Source organism: Acinonyx jubatus, chromosome C1 (assembly GCF_027475565.1).
Source record: "Acinonyx jubatus isolate Ajub_Pintada_27869175 chromosome C1, VMU_Ajub_asm_v1.0, whole genome shotgun sequence".
In the NCBI taxonomy this organism is placed as follows: domain Eukaryota; kingdom Metazoa; phylum Chordata; class Mammalia; order Carnivora; family Felidae; genus Acinonyx; species Acinonyx jubatus.
The window spans coordinates 123935476-123956711 of record NC_069381.1 but is presented as its reverse complement, the minus strand read 5'-3'; the positions used below and the strand labels follow the sequence as shown (position 1 = coordinate 123956711).

The 21236-nt window shown below is 43.3% G+C and overlaps 1 protein-coding gene across 9 annotated transcripts in view; it reads right to left on the bottom strand.

The window, feature by feature from the left end:
* Nucleotides 1-21236, bottom strand: part of MGAT5 (alpha-1,6-mannosylglycoprotein 6-beta-N-acetylglucosaminyltransferase) — a 338022-nt gene that overhangs the window by 25802 nt on the left and 290984 nt on the right. For all 9 annotated transcript variants that reach the window (XM_053214934.1, XM_053214936.1, XM_053214932.1 and 6 more), the window contains 3 exons: nt 20125-20274; nt 10443-10589; nt 2710-2826 (listed from right to left, as the gene is read on the bottom strand). In XM_053214934.1, the coding sequence (XP_053070909.1) occupies nt 2710-2826; nt 10443-10589; nt 20125-20274 (414 nt within the window). The remainder of the gene's footprint in view (nt 1-2709; nt 2827-10442; nt 10590-20124; nt 20275-21236) is intronic.

Genomic DNA, 21236 nt, shown 5'->3' with positions numbered 1-21236 from the left:
ATAAATTACTTAATTTCCTTATTTCTTTATTGTTTTAAATTTTTTTTAATGTTTATTTATTTTTGAGAGAGAAAAAGAGAGAGAGACAGAGTGTGAGTGGGGGAGGGGCAGAGAGAGAGGGAGACACACAATCTGAAGCAGGCTTCAGGCTCTGAGCTGTCAGCACAGACACCAGTGGGGGGCTTGAACCCACCAACCATGAGATCATGACCTGAGTCGAAGTTGGATGCTTAAACCACCCAGATGCCCATAGTTAATTTTTTTTTCATAGTTATTTTTTTTAAACCTCAATCTTTTCATCTGTACAAGAATTAAGTGAGATTAAATGAGACTAGGCTCATATAGATATAGATAGATTCTAGATGTGTAGAAGGTTCTCTCTACATAAGAGCTACTATTATAATTACTCTTTTTTTTTTCCCCTTATGTGATCTTAAATAGTTTTTGGAATAAGATGGAAAAAGATTGATCAGGGTTTTAAAATGTAGAGCACCAGAGGTTCCATGGGGTGAAGTCAATCTCATGTAGGAATGATCAAGTACAACTCCGTGTGCCTCACTCTCTGTGCTTTGTATCAGGCATTCCCATTTGGTGGAGAAAAGGGATCTAGTACCTAAAAAGTTTGTACACAATGATCCAATATTTTCTGCCTTTATATTAGCTTTTAAATTACTCATCTTCAAGGGCATGTGCACTTAAGCAAGTGCTGTGGGTTGAATTATGTCCCTCAGAAAGATAATGCTGAATTCTAAACTCCCAGGAGCTGTAAACGTGACCATATTTGAGATATGGTCTTTGCATAGGTAACCAAGTTAAGATGAGGTCGTACTGAATTAGAGTGGGCCCTAGTCCAGTATGACCAATGTCCTTCCAAGAATGGGAAAGTCAGGCGCGCACACACACACACAGATTGAGGTGCTATAGCTGCAAGTTAAGGAGTGCCTGGGGCCACCAGAAGGTGGGAGAGGCAAGGAAGAACTCCCCCACTATAGGCTTTGTTTGGAGGGAACATGACCTTGCCGACATCTTAATTTTGGATGTCTAGCCTCTAGAACTGTGAGAGAATAAATTTCTGTTGTTAAAGCCACCAAGTTTGTGGTTCTTTCCTATGGTAGCCCTAAGAAGCTAATCCTCTGAGGGACTCAGGGACTCAAGAAAGAAAGAAAGAACCATCGATCTCCACAGGAATGACTCCCTGGTGGTGGAGCCATGGATGTGTGGCAGATATTCTGAGGTAGCCCAGTGGGGCCACACTCCACTCAACCTCTTCCCCTTTATTCACACTGCACCTTGGACCCATGCCCATCTGGGTCCACTTCTCGGTTTAGCTTTGCAAATTCCTACTCATCCTAAAAGACTTAACTCAGTGCTGCATTTTCCTGAAACTTCCCCCTACTTCTGCTTCTTGATCTTTTGCATATTATTTTTGGCACTGAACAAAGTCTGCAAACACCTATTCCTCTCTCTCTTAATTCACAGGGTAAATCACTGTACTGGGTACAGAGTACAGCAGTGAGAGAGAATTCCTGTCCTCATGTTGCTGACAGTCTAGCGCAAATCCAGACTGTTGGTAACAAAAATAAGATGATTATATATGTATTAGTAATAGTGACTTAGTAATGTCAACTAAACACTTATTATGTGGTAGATGGTATGCTTAAGGGCTTTACATTATCTCGCTGAATCCTTACAAATACCTATATAGTAGGTAATACAAGCCTACTTAGAGATGAAGAAACTAAGGCTCAGAGATTAAGTAACTGCCCTAGGGGATGCTACAAGTAGGTGGTAGAGCTGGAACCTCAACTCAAGCGTTCCAGCCTGTCTTCAGTACAGCCATGTCTATATGCTTCTCTGTGACAGAGTGCAAGCAGTGTCTGGAAGGAGGAGTCCAGATAGCAGGGTGCACCCGAAGAGCGTCCAAGGCAGTCTAGGGGCTGGGAGAGGCTAATTTGGCCCATTGCTACTGGGTGGTGAGCTTCTACAGGCAGGGAGCTAGCCTCAATTGTCTACAGAAGTGAGTGTCCCCTATAGGGACTCCAGGGGTGCTCTGCATAGGGTAGGTACTTAATTGGGGGCACCTGGGTGGTTCAGTCAGTTAAGCTTCTGACTCTTGGTTTCAGTTCAGGTCATGATCTCATGGTTGGTAAGATCCAACCCAGCATCGGGCTGAACAAGGAGTTTGCTTGGGATTCTCTCTCCCTCCCCCTTTCTCTCTGCTCCTCCCTGACTTGCATATACACATGTGCTCTTTCTCTCTCTCAAAATAAATAAATAAACTTAAACAAACAGATGTGTAGGTTAAAAAAACCAAATAAATAAATGTTATATAAAAACACTTCCCAGTATTTCCTTAATAGTTCCTATCATTCTTACTTTTTGTAGGGGAGCATGTTTTTGTTTTCCAATCTCGGTGAGAAGTACACAATTAGGCACTAAAACAAGTGTAATTCAAACCCTACTACTGTATCTGGGACCCAGCAGTCATGCCAAAAGGGTCTGTAGAATCCACACAGGAGTACCAGCTCTGCTCCTGTCTGCCAGAGCACTCATGAACCCTCCCCCGGCCACATCCTACACCATGGCCCTTTTCTCATCCCAGAGGGAAGCTGGCGAGGAAAACTTCTAATTACTCAACCAGAGGGCCTGTGAGGCCCACACATTTCAGTTCACAGTACAGATGGGGAAAAATGGAATAAAAGAGACAACCTTTTGACTTAAAATTGCTTTCACAGCATCCTCCACTTCCTCCTGATTGCTGAGGTCAACCGTCCAAACATGGGGCCGGCCAATGAACACTTCAGCATACGGATGCTGGGATGTCAGCTGGAAAAGAAAGAGCACCTCAGTCTCACAGATACTTTTTGTTTCTTCCACCTTCTGTGCTAGATGAAGTGTTATGCTTTTTATGGCATTGTGCTTGCATAGGTAACAAGACATTTTTGTCCTTCCGTGAAGATCAAAACCTCCTGAGGACCTATAAGTGGAGACCAACAAAACTGTCAGAGCTCCACAGCTTGAATCCCACTTGGAAAAAGGTCAAAACCAGGGAACACGGCAGTTGGTACAGGTGGCTTCAACCCCCAAAGTCACACCAAGATATAATGAACATTTCACTCTTGGTCACAACCCAGCCCTGAAAATCACCTAGATCAAACTAGCATCTGTTATAAAACACCAATTGGGACAGGTAAGCATAAATAAATTACAATATAGTCAAAAGCTTTAAAGTCATAGGAGGGTGAGTAATTGTATATATGAAATGTGACAGAAAGAAATAAGGCTACAGAAAAACAGAGAATTTTGACATGCTTTCAGGAGTGATCATTAGCATAACACTGGACCCTCAATACTTCTAAAGATAATATGGATTCAGCAAAGTTCTAAATTCAGAGGTTTTATTTTAAGAACAAAGGTGGCCAAAGAAACCCAGTATGAAAGCTGGTGATTCTCAGTTGTTGAAGAGTCCATTCTTTGACAGCTAAATTTACCCCTCCAACTGCCTTCCACCTTTTTCTTGTATCCTTTCAGGCAGTGGTGAAGGGAGCTTTCTGGACATTTGTGAGAGCATTCTCAGCTTGCACAAATACTGGGGGTGCTACCCTTGATCTGTGAATCCGTGGGTGAGGACCAGGGAGTGTAGATGATGCCTCACTATGGGTTACAGTCCTGCCCAAGGCAGGCCATCCACTTCCCGTACAGCTTCCATGTGCCCCGCTGGCTTTCATGTGGGTTCACAGAATCTAACTCTTTGGCACAGTTTTAATATAGATTGAATTTCCCAGGAACATAATTACCATGTAAATCAAAGGATGTTTGTACTCTGTTTTCGTTGGAACTTCACCAATAAGCTGTTACCAACTTTGGAAAAACTAGGGCAGTAAAGTCAGTGTCACTCAGATTACCTGAGTCTCCATTACAACATACCCAAAACCAGTCTGTGTTTGTAGCTCTCACATAAACGGCAATTACATATATACTTATGTATGTATAGACACTTTTTAACTTGGCTTCTCCTTTATAATATCACTTATAAGCAAAAAGGGCTAATCATGTTCAGCTGTATGTTTTACTCTTCTCAGACACAAACTTACTCATTCTAAGGAGGGATGAGACATGTTTTCTACTATAGTTCTTGGGAATGGTATACTTCTTAACTACTTACAGACTGAAATATGTATTTCCTTATTGTGAATGATTTTCCTTTATATTAGAGTTAAGGGAATCATTCTTTTTTGAAATTACATAAGTAGGCAGGGCATATTATTTATTAATTTTGTTTCAGGACACAAGAGTGGATGTTATAATATATTTGTAGTAGAAACAGGTGCTGGGTCTGGTAGGGTTGAGGCTCTTGCTTTAGAGGCTAAGCTGGTTCTCTTTCTTTCTTCCGTCTCTGGTATCCTCAGAGGATGGGGTGATTTAACTGGCCTCTCTCCATCTCACTCCTAGCCGCCATCCTTCGTATCCCACCTCACCACTTGTGTGCCCACACTACTTAGGGCAGGGAACTCAGAATATAGGTCACCAGGCCTCAGCCCCCAGCCGTCAGCGGCATCCTCTCAAGAAAAGCATGATTCTGAAGAGAAGATATCCTAGACTCTGCTCCTGCCTCCTCTGTCAGAATCATGCCCCTTGCTGGCCTGTTATGTTCCCCTTTCTTCTGACCTGTACCCTCTTCTTTTTCTCAGCCACATGGTCAGTGATAGAACCTACAAGATGACCGTGGCCTCATAGGCCTGGAAGCATCCATTTTTCTTTTTTTCCCTCAGCTCACATTTTAGATTCAACACCTATCAATGAAGCCCCTGGCTGGCCCAGGCACTGTGCTAATCACCTGCATCTGCATAATTTACCAGGTTTCTGGGGTATCAATGAGGATTTTGAGATTTACAGCGGTTTACAATTCTGCAAGACCACAGTGCCAGGAAGGAGCAGAGCAAATTCAAATCTAGATCCTTCAACAACATATTAGCTTTTGACAGAAAGGAAGACGACAAATTTAAAGTATTTATTGGGTTCTTAAGCAAAGACCAAATGAAGCTCAAAGTAAGCTCCAGGCTTTTAATCCGCTCTTACAACTTGCCAACCTGAAAAAAACACCTCAGGACTGAATTTATGCCTGAATTAGACCTTTCCTGAAGATGAGCAAAACGTCACACCATTTCACTTGGTGGCCTTGAGAACAAACTGATGACTTCTTCCAATGGAATCAGGGTAAATTAAAGTTGCTGTCAATGTCCCTATGCAGCCATTTACATATTGGCAGTCTCTCGCCCCCTCCCCTTGATAAGGTCCCTGTTTTTTTTTTTTTTTTTTTTTTTTTTTGCAAGGTTGCTCCAAGCACTTGGAAAATACAAAATGCCGAGGCTTTATTATTTTATTCATTTACATTTATTGAGAGTTACTTAATTTTATGAGTAAGGCGTTTTGTGATTCATTATTCCCCTCTGAATGTTATGCTCCTCCCCATTAATTTATTGAGAACCGTCTGATCTGAGCTACATCAATCAGTAAATTTACTGGAGTATAGTTTGTAAAAGTAATGAAAATCTTATTAAATATGAGACATTACTTCAGAGCGGCTATTAAATTTCTAAGGAGAACATGAGTTCTCTTTATGGAAAAAAATCCTGAAGCCAGAGAATTTCTAATGGTTTACAAAATGTCCAAATAATGATTAAGAACCTACTAATGTGTTTCCCAGTATAAAGATAAAAATCCAATTTATATCACATTGAAAGTATGGCTTGAACCAACAACATTACTTAAGGCGTCATGGAACTTTTTCCCCTCGAGTGTACATCGTGGTTTTAAAAATTGATCCAATGTAAAAGACAAAAATAAAATGAAACTCTCATTTAGAAACTTAGACTTTTTTTCTCTTCAAAGCAAAGGAGGGACATATATGCAATTTATATGGATTGATTTATACGGATCAATTTTTGCTTAACTGGAAAGACTAGCAAGGGAGCCAAAAAATTGCTTTGTAATTATGTCTACTTGGGTTAAAATTTTTCCATTTGCAGAGTAAAAAAAAAAATAATAATAATTTCTAGAGATTTTTGACCCTTCAACATCTATAGAACTCTCGATAGCTCTCTCCCTATGAAAAGTAGCTTTGGCTAGGGGGTTTTTGCGGCTTTTGTGGGCTGAAAGAGCAGAGTGAGTGGCCCACCAGGCCTTGAGATCAACTTCACTGAGTCCTCCCAAAACTGTGTGATGTTGCTGGCTCCCAGCCTGCTCTCTGCACTGTCTCTAGCAGAGAAGGAGACAGACATCGGATGGAACCTGCCCTCCTGCATAAAGCAAAGTGACCTTCTTGGGACTTCCCTGCAGCTCATCAACATTCATGCCTCTTAAGCATGAAACCCCCTTTCCTCCTTTGCCTTTATAGCACAGTTCCTGCACCACCTCCTTTTCAGTTAACCCAGCACACTCTCCACTTGGCAGAACTCCCAGGCGACACCCTCTCAGTGACTGACTTAGCTGTTTCTTTCCATATCAAAATTTGAGCTCCTAGAAAACAGGAAATGGGTCTTGATAAATTTCCCCAATGCAGCAACTAGTACCATGGACCCTGTGGGGACACAATGAGCATCTGTCAACTGACCTTCTGTATCCCGGCCCTCCTGCGGAAGCCCAGGACTGATGGAGTCATCTGTGTGAAGTCACTTGCTGAGCAATGGCTGAGGATCCCAGAGAGCCATTCTAACTCGAGTCTCATTTATGTACTGGTGGAATTATCTAAAGGGATGGGAGGGACCAAGCGCCTGGTGGGGGCAGCTCTTACGCCTATTCTCTTTAAGCCATGAAAAATCAAAGCCCTTCACGATCTCAATGAAAAGCAAATTACTAAATGATGACAACTGATCGGAAATGATGAACATTTGTTCTTCAATAATTTCATACTGGCTGCTCTGATCTATGTGACATTACATCATTCACTGGGAAACAGATTGTGCTTGAGTGTCCTAAATTTTTTTCAGGAAAAAATACTCATTTGTAGCAAAGAGTCATCAAAATCTTTAGAATCACCAATAACAAAAAGGTGCCAGTTGTCAATATAGTCATAAAGATGCTTTTGATTTATCACTGTCCAAAGGCTCATATATAGAAACAGCAGTAAAAAGAATCACAATGAGGGAAAAAGAAATCACAATGAAGGAAAAAGAAAATCACTACAGAACCACCAGAATAACTGTTGTAGGCAAGACCAACCAACATATTGTAAAAATAAATGGGCAAAAGGTTGAAGAAAACCAGAATATTTGCATACTTTCAAAATATTTTTTCCATTATAGAGAGAACCAGTAACTTCATAGTAAAGACACCTAGCAGACCCTACCTTAACCAAGAGATCAAGGTTAACACCATCAGGAATGAGACATATTGGTATCACACACCTCCTGATATGATACACTGAGAAGACCACATCACTTCTGTGATATTCTTGCCAAAAATGCGTCATCTCAAACTAACCATGAGATAACATCAGTCAAATCCAAAGTGAGCAACAGTATACAAAAAGCCCAACGAGTACTCTTTCAAAGTGTTAAAACTGAATGACAAGTTACTGAAAAATTGTCCAGATTGGAAGAGATTAGGAGCCGTGGCAATTAAATGCAACGTAGGTCCTGGATTGGATCCCAGAAGAGCAAAGGGATATTAGTGGAAAAAATGGTGAAGTCCAAATCGAGTTTGTAGTTTAGGTAACACTGGTTAATGTCTTAGCTTTGATTACCATAGTTTTGTAATGTGTTGCCATTAGGGGAAGCTGGATGAAGGATATACCCAAACTCTGTACTATTTTTGAAACTTTTCCATAAGACTAAAATTATTTCAAAACAAAAAGTAAATTCCAACAATTCCACTTGTAGGTGTATGCCCCAAAGAATTAAAAGAACCTCGGCAGATAGCTGTACACAAATGTTTGCAGCAGCATTATTCACAACAGACAAAAAGTGTAAACAACCCAAGTGTTCATTAACAGATGAACAGACAAATAATTAAATGTGGTATATCTACACAATGGAATATCATCTGGCCGCTAAAAGGAATGGTATTCTGACACATGCTATGAACTCTAAAAACCTTAAGCTAAGTGAAACAAGCCAGTCACAAGAGAACAAATACTATATGATTTCACTTGGTAAGTTTAGAGAGACAGAAAATAGAAGAGAAGTTACCAGGGGCTGTGGGGAGGGGAGAATGGGAGTTGTGCTTAATGAACACAGTTTCTGTTTAGAATGATGAGTAAGTTCTGCAGGTAGGTGGTGGCAATGGCTGCACAAGACTTTGAACATACTTAACATGAGTAACTGTACACTTAAAATGGTTAAAATGCTAAGTTTTAAATTATGTATGTTTAATCCCAAAAAAGGGGGAAAAAAGAAACAAAATTACAAATAATTATTACAAGGTGGGCAGAAGAACTTCAGAGATTTCTTACACTTAAATTAAAATGTGGGCATGATTTATCAGCCCAAATTTTCTTTTTTTTTTTTTTAAATTTTTTCACATCTATTTATTTTTGAGAGAGAGAGAGAGAGCACGAGCATGGGAAGGGCGGGGAGAGAGAGAGAGAGAAGAGAGAGAGAGAGAAAATATGAATCCAAAGCAGGCTCCAGCCTCTGAGCTGTCAGCACAGACTCCGAGGCAGGGCTTGAAACCATGAATCGTGAGATCATGACCTGAGCTGAAGTTATCAGCCTACGTTTTCTATCCCAAACTCCAAAGTTTCCAGAGAAGTCAGTTACATCTCTGTCAGTTACAGAGATTCCTAGATTGAGATGTTCTCACTGCCGCGGAACATCTTCTCAAATCTTTCCAAGAATCAGCTCTTCAGTGCCAGGTTGAACGCTCCTGGTCTGTGCCTTGGCCCCTCCCACAACACCTGGCACACAGGTGTGCAGTAGGTATTGCTGAGGAATGACTTCCCCAACAGGAACAACTCCTCAATGTGAAGAATTCAAATTTATTTTATTAGCAGAAGGAAAAGCAAGTATGCAAGATGACACACACACAGTTAACCCTTTTCAGAGGTTGTGTGGGCAACAGGTTCTTTTTGAGGATAATCTGTAGATCGCAAAAACCTATGGATCTCTTCCTCCATCCCCTTTGGGACTGTCACGCTGACTGACAAGGAGGGTCAGAAAAGAGAACTCTCAAAATAATCAGCTCGGTGAATTGGTAAGATCTCTGACTGATCAAAAACAATAAGCATGGAAAATGCATTTCATGTTCTTTCTTTTTTTTTGGTGTGTGTGGTGGGGGAGGTGTCAGAAGAATCTACCCGGAAAGGTTTAAAAGTAGCAGAAGTGAAAAACGCATGCTTTAATAACAGCTGCTGGGGTGCCTGGGTGGCTCAGTCGGTTAAACGTCTGACGTCGGCTCAGGTCACCATCTCATGGTTCGTGGGTTCAAGCCCTGCACCTCTGTACTGACAGCTCAGAGCCTGAATCCTGCTTTGGATTCTTTTTCTCCTTCTCTCTCTACCCCTCTCCTGATCACGCTCTGTTTCCTTCTCTCAAAAATAAGTAAACATATAAAAAAATTTAAAAATCTTAAAAAAAAATAATAGTGCTGCTATATTGCATCTATGTCATGGGTTTCCACCTGTGTCGTCCCCCAGTAGAAAGCCCCAAATGACAGGGGCAATCTAAGGACTTTAGCTCATAGAGGTCTCCTCCTCGTGAGCAGCCCACAGAGCCACAGAAATAATAAGAAAATCAATCTTACGGTTTCTTGCACACACCTGTTTCTGACTAGATACAGAAACACCCAGCTTGATAACTCACATGCTCTAAATGACTTGTTTATTGCCCCAAATCGAATCCAACTGCCTTCAGTGGTGATTCATCACCCACTATGGATTTTCAAGAGGATCTCTGAAAGCAATTCAAATAAGGCTTCTGCAAACAGTTCAAGCATCAGAACGGTGCCTCCTGATGGTGGCCTACAATACCAGGCACATGACTTCAGTCTCTCAAGGTTGACAGTTATGGACTCCACTGCCCACCCTTTATTCCCCACAGCCTATCGTGGGAGCTGGTTCTTCAAAAATACACATTAGCCAGTTGATTTCTTTATTCAAAAAATTCTAAACATTCAGAAAGTCAGAGCTCAGTTACTTAGAAGGCTGGAGATGTCTGCGTGCCTTAGGAGAGGGCTGAGGCAGAGTGGAAAGACGCCACAGTTCACAGAGGGACAGAATTGGATGCAAGTCCTGGCTGTGCCACCACCAAGTTAGGAGACAGCATCGGCCATTCCTCCCTGAGCCCCTGCCCATCCTCCGCCTCCTCCTTCCGTCCAACTATGTCCAGTGAGGTTGATGATACCAACAGCCCAACGTTAGGGGATCTGAATGGGCTCCTAGCACTCAGTAAGTAGCTGGTATTCATATTGTTGAAAGTAGAATGATTGTTTTGATAGATGCTTACCTCTCTCAGTGTTGGCTTGCCAATGAAAAAGTCTGTGTTTTTGCTGCTTTTGGGTGGGCTGAACTTGGGATTCAGAAAAGCACATCCATTTGCGATGGCCTCCAGGGGAGCTGGGCCCTCATAAGGGAACCCGAGTCCAACAAACAACTGTAACACAGAAAAGCACACCACATATAAACACATCAGTCAGGACTGGCTCCCTGGACTGGCGTCCCTGGCTCACAGGGGGCTCTTCTGTGCTTCATTCCCATGTGGAAGGCCCAGAGACTCTGGAAGGTTCCCAGACCCTAGGCGGGGATGGGGGGTAGTGGTGGTGAAGAGAAGGCAGCTCACATCAGGAACTACAAAACAGTACCAGAGTCCTTTACAGGATCATGAAGCTGCTCAGCTCATTATGTTCTCCTCCTTTGTAAAAATAAAAACAAAAAAAAAAAACAAAAACAAAAGTGAAGAAATATGCGTGGAGGGGGCTGCGGGGGAGGTGGGCGGTTGAGGAGGTACGGAGGTGGGGGTATTAAAAGAATAAAAAACAACAACAAAAACCAAGACCCAACAATAATCTTTCTGTAACTCACCAGGAGACATGACTGGAAAAACACTTGCTTAACTAAACAGAAGGTTTCTTCATTGAAGCAAAGGAACAACAGGCCCTTTCAGTGATGCTGGGTGGAGGGACAGAAAGGTCACTTGGTGGTTTGATTACAGTTCAAACGGAGCTGCTTTAAAATGATGGTAGGTCAGTAAACACAGGTTTTCATAATGGGGTTTTCACTGGGGGACACCAACAACTTTGTTTTTATCTCCCCCCTCAGTCGAGGGGAGAGGGTGCTGAGTGGCTAAATGGGCAGCCAGCAGTCTGCTTTCCCAATGGCAGACAATAGATGGCGGCAAAAACACACTCTTCAAGTCCTCGCGCAAACTAGCTCAGAGCTGCTGGGACAAAGGGGCCTTGCTGCAGCTCCCTGGCAATGGTTCCTGGGTCCAAAAATGAAACGGCATCTCAGGGAAGTGCCTCACTGCATCTCCCCCTCTCGGGACCTTTTACACTGCTGGAGAGCTGTAAGTTATCGACGGCAGGGTCCAAGTCTGGGCTTGGTGAGATTTGAGATCTCCCTACCACACCAAGGAGCCAATGCTGAGATCACTCCAGCCTCCAAGGGCATATCAATCGCCAAAGGATAACTGGGCCCCAGGGTATCGTTCCTTCTGCCATCACTGAGGAACACCCACACAGCCAGGCCCCCCCGAGAGGGAAGGATATTAGTGAACTGGATATATCGCATGCCTGATTCTCCTTTCCTGGAGCCCTCTCCCCAACAATTCTATCTTTTGCAGCTGCTAAAATCAACTGTTACTTAGAATGGTTCTGTCTGGGGAGACTGGAGTCCAAGCTGCCAGGTTCCCTGGGCACCACTGAGAGATGCAGAAAGTATGTGCTGGGCACTCAATTCCAGGACTGAACACTGAGCTGGCACCTGCTGGGCATACAGGAGAATCACGGAGCCCCCACAGGAGTTTTTCTGGGACAAGAAACAAAATCCCAGGTTTTGTGGCTAGACTCCCTATCCTATGACTGTATGGTTTTTTGCACGAAACAGGGTAGTTAACTTTTTTTTTTTTTTTTTTTTTGCTTGTTTTATCCTTTTGTTTCTTGTAAACCTTGACATGACCAAATATACCATCAGGGACATCCACTGGGTAAACTGGGGAGAGAGGCTCTGAGTGGCCAGCAGAGCTCCCACTATTGGCTGGGGGCATTTCCCCTTGGGCAGATCCACTGGAGACATGGGGGTGAGGAACACTTTGTTAGCAGGAGCCTGGAAGATAGAGGATTTAAGGGGCATTTCCACCACCATCTGGAGGCCCTTTTTCTGGATGTTCTTTATTCTTACTAAGTAGCTGAAAGGAGTGAGATTATCAAAGAGAACTTAAGCATACAGGGTGTGGCCTGAGCATGTGGCTCAGGGGTGGGAATGGGGGGCGGACGCCTGACAGCAGCAGGAGAAATGGAAGGCAAGAGTGGGAAGGACTAGTCCCAAGAGATCACAGCTTTGTTAAATATGAAGAATCCAGGGTTACCATCCTTCAGGCTTTTGAGCTCTGTGATCTGCTCCCTATCAGAATTTGGGAAAGATCTCCCCAGGGGAAAGATGACCTCTCTCAGGTGGTGGCTGGGTACAGGAAAACACAGGGTTTCCAGATCCTTTTGACTCTGAGAAGAAAGGTGCTGGAACATGCAGACAGGGGTCTCTGTGGGTTTAGCCAGAGACCTGAGCCTACAGTGAGTCCTGACCTCTGAAAATCAGGGCCTGCCATAAAGTGCTGATACCTTCATCAACTCTAAATTGCAAAGAACTTTGGAGGAAATGCAGGAAGCACAATGATTGTCTATTTAAATAGAAAATCCTGGGAAAAAAATGTAATTAGCTCCTTCAGACCAACCAATCTGAACCCATTAATTAATTAAAAGGATTTGAAGCTGTTGTTTAATGGACTTGAATGTGACCTAGGCTTAATGATATCTGAATAACAATTTGCACCATCTTTGCTGCCCTGCTGGCATCAAAATATCTCAGGACACATAAAGTAAACATTTTGGGCTAACTCTCCAAAGCCTCACAATTTTAGAATGAAGCTTAAGCAAATACCATACAATTTCTTGGCAACGAGTTTTCTCGTCACACTAATTAGGATTGCAGGAAATGCAGGACTTGGAAACACCAAAATAACAGTTCTTTGTCACTTCTGTCAATAAGCAATTTTTTCTTGCTTCCCGTGTACTCATTACCTGTGACGTTATAATGGAGCAGATGTATTAAGGTCAAATAACACACTTGAGGTTTGAATCACAACAGCATAGGCAGAGAGAGTTCATCACCACCAAAGAACATCCCGTAAACTTCTGAATGCCATGGCCTTGCCACACTGGTGCCTTTACCACAGTAAATTTCCTTTCCCCTAGTCCCCAGCTTCCATTGTGCTCCCTACAGATATCTTTAGCATGGGGGCAACAGACACACCATTAAGAATGCATTCAAGCACAGAGGCTTAACTTTTCAGGAGGAAACTGGGCATATTTTATTTATACTTCATCTGGCCTGCAGAAGCCCAGAATCTAATGAGGATATTCCAGATGACAGAACATCTTCACGGCTGCAACTCTGTCCCATCCGTAAGCATTTTTTTTTTTTTTTTTTTTTACATTTTTTAATGTTTACTTTTTTACATTTGAGATAGAGACAGAGAGACAGAGAGATCAAGCAGGGGAAGGGCAGAGAGAGAGAAGGAGACAGAATCTGAAGCAGGCTCCAGGCTCTGAGCTGTCAGCACAGAGCCCAACACGGGGCTCAACTCTCGAGCCGTGAGATCATGACCTGAATTGAAGTTGGACGCTCAATCGACTGAGCCGCCCAGGTGCCCTCAATAAGCAGTTCTAAATCCAGGGATTAAATGCTCTGAAATTAAGTTTTTGAAGTACTATTAAAAGAGAATGGATGCAGCACCACAGATTTTATTCACAGCATAGGATTGGGACATTCCTACATGTTGACAAACGGTTCGGTAAAACCACTCAGTCTTATTACTCTGTGTGAAAGGAGAAACAATTGTTTTAAACCCTTAACTGGAGTAGTTAACATGGACTCCTTTCAACACGGATAAAGGTGGCTCATAGGAAGACTCTACATGGGTTTAGCCAGTTTCCAGTCACTCTTGATGGGGAACAGCAGGATAATCCAAAATAGAAGACACACTCTCAACATAAGCTTTTCTGACTAGTTTGAACTAGCTAAATTGGCAGAGTGGCTCGGGAGGGAGTTTGAGCAACGAATCAATCTCAGCTTATCCAATAAACTGAATATTGGCCCAGTGATCAGGACAATGTGGTAAATAACTGTACGGGGTCTAACTGCAGACCAAAGTTCAAATCCTGACCAGCTCACTTCCTAGTTCTGTAACTGAGGGAAAGCATTACCTGCCACTTCCTATGGATTATCGGAGGTCCATTTATAACATTCTCTCCAGCTATGGGACCGGAGTCAAGGTCACGCAAGCTCTCTACACTGTTTATTCATATGTAAAATGGTGAAAATAATAGTTACTTCACGGGGCAGGTGTGAGGCTTAAATGAGGTATTTCATGCACATGATGTATTTCAAGGTTTGGAACTGAAGTAAACGTTCACTGAACAGTAGTCCAAATTCAAAACCAGATTCAACTTCATGCAGCTGCATGTATGTGACCTTGTATTGTTTAGCTGGGGTTTAGGTGTGCCCGAGTTGTGGTTGTGGGTTTTACACAATGTTCAGCACCTGCATGTGTATTTACGAATTCTCACTGTTTCATAAAGTAGCTGGACTTTTTAGAAAAAAAGGGAGAGACGGCCATTAGAAGAGGAAGCAGACATGGTTTACAGTGACTGCCTCATGGAAAGGCCAGTCCCATGAGCATGTATGATTGCTAAGCCTTACTTGTTTATTCTTCATGTAATGATTGGAAATCCCCGGATTTTTGGTAATAGGTATACATTTTATATCTTTAAAAAGAATCCATACAATGGCTGATTGTGGAGGAAATGTATTCTCCTGAGAGGTTATGCCTTCAAGTGGCCTGAAGGGTCCTTTTCTGGACATGTGTCTTCCCTTTTGTACTTGATGATGAAGAAACAACAGTGGCCAAAATCTCTTCCATACAGGTTTGGTTACACCTTCTCATGGGCTCCCCAAGCCCCTAACCTAAACTACAAAAAGATTCTCTTGTGAAGAGGTAGAAAGGCAAAGGAGACAAGACAACGATACGTGTCAAGTATGTTTAAGTGCCCAAAGTTTGTCAGAGTCAGCTGCTATGTCAGAGGCTATTTCCTGGAGACCAGCTCACTGGGTAGACACCCAGATTATCCTTGTTTTCTAAGCAGCCTTTCAGAAATGAAACAGAACACAACCAAACACAAACCACAATATCAAAACCAAAAGTTCATACACTTCAGTCATTTGGAAACCCCAGTTCATAATCCAATGTGCTACATTTCACTATACATGCACTGACTTGGAGATGGAGATGGTGGGGGGGGGGGGGTAAGCAAATATTTGGGTAAATTGATAACTGTGGATGTTGTCCATCTTCCGCCATGACAGCATGAAATGTTTACCATTAGAAGGTGCGAGGCAGCACAACAGGCCTATTCACGTCACATTAAGGATGGGCTCTCATAGTACTGAGCACAGAGGACTTTCATGATAAGAGATAATTCATGGAGAAGGCACAGGTGAGGGTGAGAGAAAATGGCTGTCACTGCCATAATAAATCCCCACGGTCATGTGCACCATGATGACACAGATGCGCTGTGTTAAAATGTGGCTGATAATCAGTTCCTGTCCTCCAGGAGCAGGCTCATCCTCTTATATGAGTGGCTTCACAAGTCACGGTGCAACATTTTACACAACTAAATGGTTGAGCCTGCTTATAATATCCCAGAAGTTCTACGTCGGTATTACTATTTTTTATTATTACTACCTCTACCTGTGCACTTTTTGCATTGCTATAGTCCCCAGTTTCTGTGCTGGTCTCCTCTACCATGCCTGTATGCTCGTCTTGGGCAAAACTCCTTAGTCATCCCTGTAGCAAGAATGCCTGGAATGAGGCCTGGAATGTATTCAGTAGGGAAAATGAGCAAAAGAATAAATACTAATAGATGAGATCTTTCCAGCAGTCATGTGTCTTCATGAGGATGAAGAGATGTTGAATGTTTTCGTGTGTATTTGAGTGTGCGGATGCACTTTTGTCCTTGAAGTCAGAGCAAGTACTGAATCATCTCGCTACAACTGTGCAGTTGTACATACATACGTGGGAGGGAAAGAGGGAGAGAGGATTACATGTGTATACAAAATGTTTTCCCCATCTGGCTGGAATAGGAATAACCTTAGATACTGGCCATAAGATGAAGCCTCCTTGACTGTCTGAGGGTGAATATTTCAGCATCTGAGACGGAACGTGGACTGCTCTGTCGGTAAGTAAGCCCTTGGGCTCTCCCTCACAGGCGACACCTGTGTGATGTGTAGGCAATACCATGGAGAGGCAGGCGTGCAGTGTCAGAAGGACAGCGTCGCTTGCTGTGGAAGTCTTGGAGATTTAGGTGCGTGATTCATGAGCAAAGCAAGAACTCAGTTTTTCGGGCATGGTCCCAAGATCCCAGATGGCTAATGGATTTCATCTTGACTCTTTCCTTCATTCTTTATATAATTATCTGAAAGCCTTCTACAAGCTAGGCACTGTTCTAGATATTGAAGATGTACTTGTAAACAGAACAAGCAAAGCCCCTCTGCCATCATGGAACTGCATGAGAGTCTGGTTCCAAGGGTGGTAGCCCTGGATTCTTGAGAGACTGGGCAACTATATCCAAGCTCATGGGAAAAGTCATGGTTGATGGGGGCGGGGGAGGTGGGTGCCAGAGCTGGGGATGGTATGGAAAAGGGACAGCATATACTGCATATCCTCTAATCCTGCCCAGGCTTCTAAGTGAGTTCCACAGCTAAGCTGATGAGCTGATAGATTAGGGAAACAGGTCATGACCCACCCAAGTGCTGGAGGGTGAATGGCCAGAGGTCTGGGTACCAAGGGTAACACCACAGACAGCAGTGGCTTTCCCTGCTTGTTTGCCACAGCCAGAATTTGCTCTCGGCTTTTACTGTAGAAAAATACGTTCTCTTGCGGCTCACTCCAAATGTGCCTCCAATCTAATACAGGATAGGAATGCTCCATACTATCAGGAGCTTCCCATGCTAAGACTGGGGAGGAGGTGGACATGAAGAGGCTAAAATTAGGAAGAAGAAAGAAATCACATCAAAAGCGATGAGGACTTAACCCCAAAATAAAAACATGCCACCCTGTGCTGGCTTCAACTGCACTCCCGGAGTCTGCTGGACTGAAAGCCTTGTCTATAGTCTGCCGATAAATAATTAATGCATCCAAATTTATATGCCTGTTAGAAGAGTCTTTTAGATTCAACAACTCCCTGGCTCTTTTAGCCCCTTTTTAGTGTCACACCAAATTCCTCCATCTTCATAGGCTCCCGGCAGCCGGACTCTGCTGATGACACATGGGCCCCTGTGGCATGCCAGGGCGAAATATTGCTGAGCAAAGGGTTTCCTGGGCCTGGGTGCAGGGCTTCAAAGACGTCTCATAAAGAAAAATAATAAGTGAGGAGCTGATTAAACATCAGTCAGTTCAGCCCGTCTCCAAACCTGAAGCAGCACCAGACTCGCTTTCCTCTCCAGTGAGCCCGAGGAGCGTGTGAATCCCATTTGTTCTACCGACATTTACTTCTCTGTGTCTCCAGTTCTCCACTTTCAACATGGATTGGAATAAATCGCTTTTAAATTGCTCAGAGACACAGAGGAAGGAGTTAGAGGCAGAAAGGGTTATAAATGCAAAGCCTGACTGGTCTTTAGTGTCATTATTTCAAAGCCCAAGATCCATTCATTTTAGTGCCTGCTGCTGTGTTCTGGGTATAAGGGGAGTCTCGGCAACACAGTGCCTCATTTCCATCATATTTGCCAACTGTTTTAGCCATAATTCCACTCGGAGGGCTTTAATATATTCTAGTCAGACAAACAGGCAATACAAAATGGGATCAGTGACATCCTGTGAAGGCACCCGTTTTTCAAGGATAAATATATGCCCCTCACACTCAAAATTCGGTCTGCAGTCCTTGGCTGTTAGGCAGTCTCTGACATCACGGCCCGGATATTCCAAGCCTCTTCTCTTTTCCTCCCTGGGATATCAGCGGCCTCTGCTTCGGCCTATTCCCCATTCTCTGACAGGGTAAATGGATGGTAGGTAAGTCCGGGTTCTTTTAAAACTTCCAAGGCTGAGTAAGACATTCACGAGGCTGGGTTAATAGGAGTGCGCGAGACAGTAATGACACGCTGTGGAGAGCCAGCGTTGCCAAATGTAATTTTAAAGAGGCTCGAGCTTTTTCCACCAGCTGATGTGGGGAGAAGTAAAATGAGGCAAATGGCAAAAATAGCATTGCCACTAAAGGGCCCGGACATCGTCACGATTCTAAAATGTCATCCTGAGACAGAAAAAGAACAGAAAGCCAAGAGTGCAAAGTGGGGAACACACTTCACTCCGGGGTTGCCACACACGAGCATCAGACTACAGATGACCTTGTAAGGAAATGAAATCTTAATAAATACAAACCAGATCTTTGGCCAAGGAGATAAATAATTCATCCATCTATTTTATTCATGGCACCACACGAATGACTTAGAGATAGAAAGGATCAAATGCAGTTACATATGGAGAAACTGAGGCAGGAGAGAGATGCTTATTCTGTTGGGAAGGGAGTGTCCAATAAATGTTCTCCAGTTTGGGTGTTTATTCAGGAGGATGGTGCCTTGAGGGCCTAACAGACCTTTAATTTGCAATAAAAAAAAAAAAATCATGTGTAAGGGTCACCCTGTCCAGGCAAAGTCAGTGACTGTGAGCAAGCCAAATGCTCTAGCCTACTTTCTGCTGTTTAAAATGAAGTTAACAGTACCTTCCCCATCTATGGCTTTGTTTGTGAGAATCAAACAAGGCAGCATATGTGAATATGCTCTCCCAAATCCAAGTATCATAAAATGATAAAAAGTCGCTATTAAGCCACAGAGCCTCTCACCCACTCAGCCTCCCTGCTACCTTAAAAATGAAAACACAGCCAGTCAAGGCCCAGAACTGAGAAAATCACTGTTGGTAATAAGCTGTCCCTATGCTTCAAGGCAGGGCTCACACTGGCTTTCTTACTCTTACATCCCTTGCACTAGGTCTGGCCCTTTAAGGCCAAACTCTGGTTTATTTGCAAGTCCCTAACATCATTTGGTACTTTCATGGCAGAATTACAGGCACCGGTTCAAAACAACGCATTCAGCATGTCACTAAAATAGACCTCGCTCAGTGGCTCCCCCGGCTGCCTGCATCATGGGGTCTGAAGCTGCCTACACACTAGGGTCTATGCTTGGGACAACCAGTCCCTCAGCTCCTTACCAAAAGTTACCTTCCACTATTTCCCAGCAATAGAGCAGCTGGGTTGCTTTGTGGCTCTCTCCTGAATGTGTCATCTCTGTCTCCACCACTTGACTCTCCTTCTTGTGTGTCCTGGGTATCACCTGCCCCCCACCCGCCAATTGTTCATCTCCCACATCTTTCACAGTGTCTTCCCTGCTCCCAGAGCCTGAAGGGACTCTTCCCCCATCTGAACTTCTTCAGGGTCCAGTACAAATCTGTGAATGAAGAGGTGCAAGAAAAGCCACTTGGTGGCCCGATTCCTTGAGCGATGTTGATTAAAGAGGTAGGGGAGCTGAGCACCCCAGGCTTGCTGTGAAAGCTGCTTCTTTATCACAAGGTCTGACCCTCAAGACAGGACCTTACCTTTTCTGTTTGCCACTGTATCCCCAGCCCCTCGCTTGATGCCTGGCACGGAGTAGGTCCTGGGTAAGCAGGCTTTCAACTGTAGCAACCTCTTTCCACAATTCACGAACTTTTAAGCTATAGCTGATCTAGAAAACCACTGCCCAGAAATGACTTCGTAAGTTACTACAGCATTGAAAAGACAGCACGAGAGATTCTGATCCCGTTTTCAACACCAACAGAAACAACCAGTAAACATCACTGATGGATGTTTTAAAAATTCCTATAAACCTACCTTGGTTTCTCGGAGAAGAAACTGTAGGTCCCGCCCACTTAAGATGCCATGGTTTTTCACATAACTGGGAATATTCTTCGTGCTGGAGCCATAAACGGTCGCATGCACTTCCATGTACGTGTGAATAATGTCCAAGTAGATTTTCTTATTCTAAAGAGGGGACACAAGGGGAAGGCATTTTTTTTCTTTCATCCTTTTAACAACCTGTCTCATAGCTGGAGGCCACAGAGATGGAGTTCTTAATATGGAAATTGTAGGAATTTGGCAATCTGACCCCCAATATTTCTTTTAAAAGTGATATGCCTGGATTTTGAGGGCAAACATAGTCATATTGCTGCTGTACAATTCTGTAAGGAAGAACAGAAAATATAGCAGTATATTACTGAATACCAATGATAGCTCAAGGCCAACTTTTTTTTTTAATCTTTTTAAAGTTTATTTATTTTGAGAGGGGGAGAGAGAGAGAGAGAGAGAGAGAGAGAGAGAGAGAGAGAGAGCACGAGTGGGGATGCGCAGAGAGAGGGAGAGAGAATCTTAGCAGGCTCCATGCTGTCAGTGCCTGATGCAGGATTCGAACCCGCAAACTGTGAGATCATGACCTGAGCTGAAACCAAGAATTGGAGGCTTAGCCAACTGAGCCACCCAGGTGCCTCTCAAGGCCAAGAATTTTAAAGTATTATCCTCACTTTGTAAATTATTAGGGACCCAACACTTCGCATTTGGCTCCTCTGCCTTACGGAGGAGGATGTTTGGGGAAGGAAAGCCCAGAGAAGGCAGTCAGTTGGGCTGAAATATTTAGCTGGAGATGCTAAGCTGTCCCTGAGGAATGCAAACATCCCCAGCTCTTGCCAGCATTTCTAGTTATGATTAACGCGTGTTGTCAGAACTGGATCCCACCTACTTCGGATTGGGGGGAAGATGAGAGTTTCCCACAATATACATTGATTGGCTCGGTAGCTGGAGAGATCATGAGAATAGCCAGGTAGACAAAAATGAAAAAAGACTAAATGTAAACTTTGATGAACCCTGAAACATTCAAAAGTAGTTTTATTTTTATTAGAAGCAAAACAAAACCTCTTTTCTGTACTGAATTTCGAGGCACATTTTCTAAA